The 7,861-nt window shown below is 35.3% G+C and overlaps 1 protein-coding gene across 1 annotated transcript; it reads left to right on the forward strand.

The window, feature by feature from the left end:
• The first annotated feature begins 1,234 nt into the window (after positions 1–1,234).
• Positions 1,235–6,691, forward strand: LOC140749254 (uncharacterized). The gene is made up of 4 exons (XM_073082296.1): positions 1,235–1,399; positions 1,838–2,019; positions 2,893–3,003; positions 6,547–6,691. Exons 1-4 carry the CDS (start codon positions 1,235–1,237, stop codon positions 6,689–6,691), a joined length of 603 nt encoding a protein of 200 aa, XP_072938397.1.
• Positions 6,692–7,861: the final 1,170 nt, after the last annotated feature.

Genomic DNA, 7,861 nt, shown 5'->3' on the forward strand with positions numbered 1-7,861 from the left:
TTATCCAGTAAAACGATTCATTTCCCAGAAACCTAAAAGGACGAAACTGAGCAAAGCTTAGAGACAAAAGGTAGTTTATTTCATTTGGCTCTAAAGAAGATCGCGGGACAAAAGCGGAACGCGTTCTGTCTCTTTGTGACATTTTAAGTAATCATTTTAGCTTCTTTACAGCGTAGTTAAGATGGTGAGAGGAATATCTAGAAGATAAATAAGGTAAATCCTTTCAACACATACCCCACACTAGGATCTAGTGGTTGCGAGTTCATGCATAAAACCATACCCACACACCCACATACCCAAAACTGGAGCAGAACAATCTAGAAGATAGAATTTGGTAGTTAGGTTTGTTTTCGTTACACCCATCAAATATCCAGACCGATTTTGCTTACTTTTGACGATTTATGAGGGCGCGCTTAGTAAATAATGATGTAAATGATAATGTTTGTATGATGTTATAATAATGTTTTATATATGAATGTCTTCTTATAATGGACTAATTTTTAAATTTTTAATTAACCAAATTTTAAAAGTACCAAAAATCGTCGTTGTACCCTTTGAAGTACTGGCATCCCTTTGATGACATTTTTGCACGCAATATGAAGCCTTCAGTGGAGTTGAATTAGCCCCTTAATTAGGATGATGGTCATCCGAGCACTAGCACTCGAAAATACATCATTAAAGAAAATCCCTTTGTAATTTCATAATTTTACAAAATTTATTTAGAAAGATGATCGTTAAGTCAAGTGACAGACTTACATAAATAATTAGTTGTTTATTATATATTTACCTGAAAGTAATGCACTTTATTCTTCCCTATATCATTTATTTTTGATATAATGCAATATGGTATCAGACAATAAGATAATTATTTTGTGAACCATAAGCTTTCGATTAAAATAAATTAACAAAAGATGTATTATAATTTTATTGGCAAATCAAATTATAAATTAAATTAGATGTCGAGATGAATTTAATTATTTTATTGAATAATTCAATTATTTAAAAGCGACGTAAATTATTTTAAAAGTCGATTTTGTAACACCATGTAAGAATCACACATCAGACGAAATAAATCAAATATGGAATAGAGTATAGTGCGGCAGACTTTGACAACCTTTGGTTCTTAATCAAACAAGTTCAGAATCGTGACGGCGCCGTGAGTGAACTTGCGACGAACGCACAGAGAATAATTCCCAATTCGTCGATAAACACTACAAATAAATTTATTTAGGCAATGACGAGAATTTCGTCGGTACTATTGTGTGGGTTTATACTATTAACAATATTTTTGTTTATTAAATGTGAACTGAATTCGACGAGTCAGTGCCCAAATGTGAAAACCCCGGGACTTATACGGAAAAGGAGGTACTTGACATTCCCTGATGGCAGTAGCGTTGTCGTAAGTTTAAAGCAATTTTATTCCTATGTACCCCGTTTTGTTGTCTATTTTCAGTGTTTCATAAGCGTGAACTGAATTTTGTGACTTTGTGCTCAAATATGAAACTTTAGGGTATTGTATGGAAAAATAATAGGGATTAGTTTCTTGGAAGTACGAGTATATTCTTCCGTAGCTTACGTAATATTTTACCGGACAGAATTGCAAGTGAGTTTTTGATTTTTTCTTTAGAAGTAATGACAAGTTATGTCCAAATTCTTACATGATATTGTGTTATCTTGTTGTAAATAAAATTAATTAATTATATAAGTTAATCTTTTATCACATAGTTTTCAGAAAAACAAATTTGAGTACTTAGACATCTAAACACAGATGCGGCTTACGAAATTAACTTCTATTATTACTAAACAAATACTATTTTATTATTAAACAAATTTCCAGATGACAATCTCCACCGTCAAAGCCTTCATGACGCACGCACCTTCTGGCTGGAACCTTGTAATGGAGGTGGATGTCATATTCCCTCTCCCCAACCACAACTTCACTGTTTCCCATCTGAGACGGAAGCTGCATCATCGACAGAAACGGGAGTTCTGGGATAAGCTGAGAAATGGAATTGATTAGTGAGTTATTTGATTTACAGCGTTTAAACTAGATATATTACTACAGCAGAGACCACGTCTTGGCAAAAGGAGTACAGGACGCCCCCGACCAGGTGGAATGATGACCTGAAGCGAACGGCGGGTAACTGCTGGATTCAGACAGCTCAAGACCGGTTGGAGTGGCGCAGATTAGGGGAGCAGTAGTAGCAGTAGTCCAGCAGTGGACTAGTAAAGGCTGATGGATGGATGGATGGATATCTACAGCACTACACTACTAAATTAGCTTAACGTTTTAGGTCAACTGCTGAACAGACATATCTTCCCCTGAGTATTGTACTCCACTAAACTGTTCCAATGCGGTTTTTTTAATATTGAACGTGCAAGCGAGCATGCGGACCAACTGTACCCTTAGTATGAGTTTCTACGTTTTTACAAAAATGTCTGTTTTTGTTTTTATTTATTTTCCAATCATTTCTCATACAATCCGCTAGGGGCGCTGATTGGAAATATATGGGCAAATGCGTTAACAAATACAAAAAACAGTCATTTTTGTAAAAACGTAAAAACTCATACTTAAGGGTACTGATAGTAAATAATTACAACCGCTCATGGACATCTCTACTCAACTCCATATCTGTGTAAAAATGGGGTTGTCTCTGAAAAGTGTCACAGATGCGTTGTTCTGAGGATTAAGATGGACGCATCATATGACACCTTCAATGTGCATATAATATCGCAACTGAAACGCTGAAACGTTAGAAATATCATGACGTCGGTACCTTCTCGGTGAAACCATTCTGTTTCTACTATATTCTTAATTACATTTTATAGCCCATATATAAAATAATAATAAAATAAACAAACAAAATAAGAAAATACAATGTTTATTTTCAGTCACAACTTAAACGGACGAGCATGCATACTGAGAAGCATATGCGAGGCGCAGCACCATCTGGCACCACCTGGCAGATCCTTAGTACACGATTTGTTACGAGCTATATTCACGTAAGAATTTTAAGATTTATGCAACATTTAAATACTCATCAAGTAGAGACGATTTTTTGCGAATATAAGTATGTGTACTAAATATTTGTACTCGCTCTATTCGGTACTCGCAACGACTACTCATACGTTCTCAGCGCAATGTGGAATTTTTAGCGCGAAGCAATGGATTATGTATATTCTGTACTCGTTCGCGGTGTTCATACATTCGTCATTTTTCGACAGATTATTTGGCTGAGTATTCGCGATAATCTTAATAACGCATTTCGTTCATTATTTTTTTACGTACATCATGAGGTTTTAGGACATAAGACTCTTGTTGAATTTTGGATTCTATTCTTAATTTGTACAAAACCATTTTAAAATAAGTTAGGTTCGGTTAGTTCTCTTTGTAGACTGAAAGCGGTTGTACCGTAAAATTATATGTAATGTATTCCAGAATTATATGAAAAATTCTTACGAAAGTATAATAATAATTTGTACCGACCATATCTTGAAACATTCTTATCACGAGCATTAAAACTGAACTTTTGCACCCAAAATTTGGACTTTTGGGGCCATTAAATTAAAAATTAGGAAACTTTAAGCTTTACTAAGAGTCATAAAGTTGCATGGTTCAGCGCGTAGGAACTCGGGGAACCATCACACCATCGATCATGGTGGCACCACCCCGTGGAGTTTAAGTTGAATTAATTCTACGGAACCTGGTTTAATAAAATATTTTCTATAAAATTTATGAAGTATTAGATTTATTATAGTACTAGCACTTTGTGGAAGAAGAAATAAATTCGGTTCCCGGTGTTTCTAGTGAAACGTCCGTATTCGATTCAACATTACATTACTTTTATACCTTCTTTTTTACTTAAAGGTAGTTAAATTTTCATATTAGAATGTGTGTATGAATATCTTAAATAATAATTTATAACGAAGTGGTTTCTATTCGAAATAATTAATTGTCTTTTAGAGATATCGTTGATTTATCTGTAATAATAATTTGTGAAGTATATACTAATAAGCGTTCTTTCTGAGTGGGTATAGTTAAAGAAAATTTGAATAAATTAAAATTGTAAAGAGTATAGTAACAACTTAGTACAAGTTCTAATCATGATCACAAATTTGAAAGGATTCTATTCCACCGAAATCCGTTATCCTCCTTCCTTTGAGCTCGTGGTTAATAAATGAATATTACGAATTAATCCGACCGCGTCTCGATCGACACACGTACGAGGATTATAAGCCAATTAACTGACGGAACGGCGCAGATATCGACTAGATTGGGCGTGCCAGTATTTATCATCTGTAATTTACATGGAACAATTACAACGTTTGCTAGATTTTACGACGATTTAAGGATAGGATATAAATGTAAATAGATGTAATAAAATTACGAAATAAATGATTGGAAATAAAAACTTCGAAAATAAAATACTTATACACTAATGAAATAATAATAAACAATATATTAAATATTGTTTAAACATTACAGTTAATAACAAAATTAAAAAGGTAGAAAATGTATATGTTTTGCATATTAATTTTGCAGTTTAATTTGAATTTATTTATTTTAAACAACATTGGTACGAGTACTATCAAATAAACTGAAACAGTTAACACGTGTACTTCTCAATCTATCCTTTTACCTAACAAGGTTCATAACTTTACAATTTCTAGTAAACAAAAAGTTCCAAATGTGGATCTATACTAATATTATAAAGAGGAAAACTTTGTTTGTTTGTTTGATTGTAATGAATAGGCTCAAAAACTACTGGACCGATTTTAAAAATTCTTTCACCATTCGAAAGCTACATTATCCACGAGTAACATAGGCTATATTTTTTATGAACTATATTTGATAAATAGATTTTGAGATAGTACAAAGTTTGCCGGGTCAGCTAGTCTTTGATAAACAAAACATTAAATATATTGAATGAAAGAATATTAATAAAGTGCGTAAAACGAAATACTAACCATCCTGGTAAAGGGAAGAAAAGTAAAATTATGGTTCAACAACGTTTCGAAAAATATCGCTAACGTGGATCACTTTAAAACATCGTCAAATAAAAATAATAGTTAAGTACCGAGAATTTGCTTGAACTTTGCGAAAAGAGCGAAAAATTAAATGAAATATTAGCGATAACGGAAGCCTTTGGCAAGTTTCTTACAATTACTTAGCAAACTCAACTTGTGGGTATCAGTTCTTAGTAATTTTAGCTCCATCAGCTGATTATATCAAAAAGGTAAAGGATAACTTATAAACAGATGATTGATTACACTAATATCCTTAAGTTTTAAATTTTTAGATTTCTTCTAGACGTTAATAGAAAAATTAGATGGAATTCTAAACTTTTGAATAATAAAATACTCTTTTATAAAAAAAAAAATTGGAGTACTTTAAAATATCACTGTCACAACTTGGCGAATCCAACGACGTTAACAAAAACATTAACCATCGCATTCGATTAAAAATAAGCATGGACTCAATGCTATCCCCTGCCTGTCTAACGAGATGGCTAAAAGGGTGCTTCCGGGATTGCAAGCGGCAAGAGTGGGAGCTCGAACCGTTCATTAATCTATCCCAGGAAGGACGGTGGTATGTGTGGTCGCATACCGTCGTAATCACCAGATGTTGTGGGAGGAGCGAACGCTCCCCCAGGGCAGAGCCTGATCGGGGCATCGCGCTTGGAGGACTCCGGTTGTGTTCCGTCGGAGATCCCGGAGTTCTCCAACAAGCGCTGAGGACGACCACCCGAGGGTTTTAGTGCGGTTAAAATCCCACATAACCCGGCGTAGCTCTCACGTTGTCGGGTACCTTTTGAAGGTTTCCCTGTCGAAAAAAAAGGTGGAACTGCCATTTAGCGTAAGTAGATATCTACAACCGTGCTGAGTACTACCTGAGATTGATCATAGATGAGTTGCTGCCCTGAAGACTACGTTGGAACGCTACACCCAGTTGCGCCCATTACATTTAAACACAGTAAGGCGACATCATCAACCCATTACTGTCCCACTGCTGGGCACGGGTCTCCTCTCGTAATGAGAAGGATTAGGCCATAGTCCACCGCACTGGCCAAGTGCGTATTAGTAGACTTCACATACCTTTGAGATTCTTTTTTATAAATCTCTCAGGTATACAGGTTTCCTCACGATGTTTTCCTTCGCCGTTTAGCAAGTGATAATTAATTTGTAATCCGCATACCTTTAATAACTTTGTAAAATCAGAGGTGCGTGTCTGGGATTTGAACCTCGGACCCCTCAATCGAGAGGCCGAGTTTCTTAACCGCTATCACGCTTTTTATTTGCATACCTCTAAACCTATGATTAAGTAAGTAATTTTAAAACGAATGTTTCAATTTTCAAATTTCAAAACGAGTTATGGTTGAGTTTTTCACGAAAATATTCCTCCCATGTAATGTTTTTATTTTGGCAAAATCCCATCACTTTGAATGTACCTACTTATTTAAATGTTGTCTAGCATTATATTCTTTTACTAAAATACTTACAAAACTTAATAAAACTATTACAGATTTTGTGTTTTATTGTTTCCAGGGCTCCACTACACGAAGAAGATTTTGTAGAAGAAATACGGTCTTCTTACGGCGAGCTCACTGATCCAGATTATTGTAATCAACCAATCGAGTGCCCCTTCTCTCCTCTACAATTTGTTTTATCCCTTAATAAACAGAAATATTAACTTACTTTATTTTGTCGTGTGGTGTTATAATAGGCATTCCTACTAAGTCCTCAGAAGTAGTGGCGCATCTTTTGACTTGGTATGACTCTAGCTCAATCTGGGATTTATTACTAATGCACATGGACCGTCCATTAGTAGCAGCTTACCATTAGGTGGCCTGCGTGCCTGTTTATTATTTCTGTATAAAATAGTTAACACAAAGACCAAGGCGTTGAAATTAAATTTCTATATTAAACAGTATTTATACTGGATGTACTTATTCAACTAAAATCTGAACTAAATATATTTTATATATACGAGTAAAATTCTCGTGCCACAATGTTAGTTACCGTACTCCTCTGAAATGGCTTTACCGATTTCACCAAATTTTATATGCATATTCAGTAGGTCTGAGAATCGGCTACTATCTATTTTTCATACCCCTAAGTGATAAGGGTTGTTCACCCTTAATATTTTTTTTGATATGTCAACACAACGTGTGCCGGGTCAGCTAGTATTTTTATGTAATTGTATCTCAAAGCGCGTATTGTGCATCGTTATGAACTTTCAGCAAGCGAGCATGCTTCTGCCTTGTCTCTTAAGCTTTATAACGCAAACTTATATTGCAGTATGTAAAGTTACTTAATGGTACAACCAAACTAATACTGCTATACACACTACGGTGCACCGGAGAGGTCTACCTGTTCAGGTACGCCTGCGCAGGTACACCGGACTGTGTGTGGGAATAGACCTGTACAGGATTTGAATCTGTGCAGGCGACCGGCGCACGATCAAAAATCAATTCTTTTGTATGCCACCGTACGGTGCGTCATCGTTTTCAATCCATGCCATCGCTACAGAACTGTTAGCTACTAAGGGTTAGTATGAGTTTTTATGTTATTACAAAAATGACTGGTTTTGTTTACGTATTAACTGCGTTAACTAATTGGACGTTAACGTTACGTAACTAATTGGAAATGTATGGAAAATACGTAAACAAATACAAAATACGTAAACAGTCACTTTTGTAAAACATAAAAACTCATACTAAGGGTACTGAACACCGTACGGTACACCTGAACGTCCCCATAGACGCTACAGACGTGCGGTTAACCTGTACGAGCAAACCTGCGCAAGTAAACCGTCCGGTAGACAGTAGCGTGTATGGCTTACATAAGATAGCCATCTAAA

This window comes from Epargyreus clarus, unplaced genomic scaffold (genome assembly GCF_041222505.1).
Source record: "Epargyreus clarus isolate Ecla_fem2 unplaced genomic scaffold, WU_Ecla_fem_2.2 ptg000017l, whole genome shotgun sequence".
NCBI lineage: Eukaryota > Metazoa > Arthropoda > Insecta > Lepidoptera > Hesperiidae > Epargyreus > Epargyreus clarus.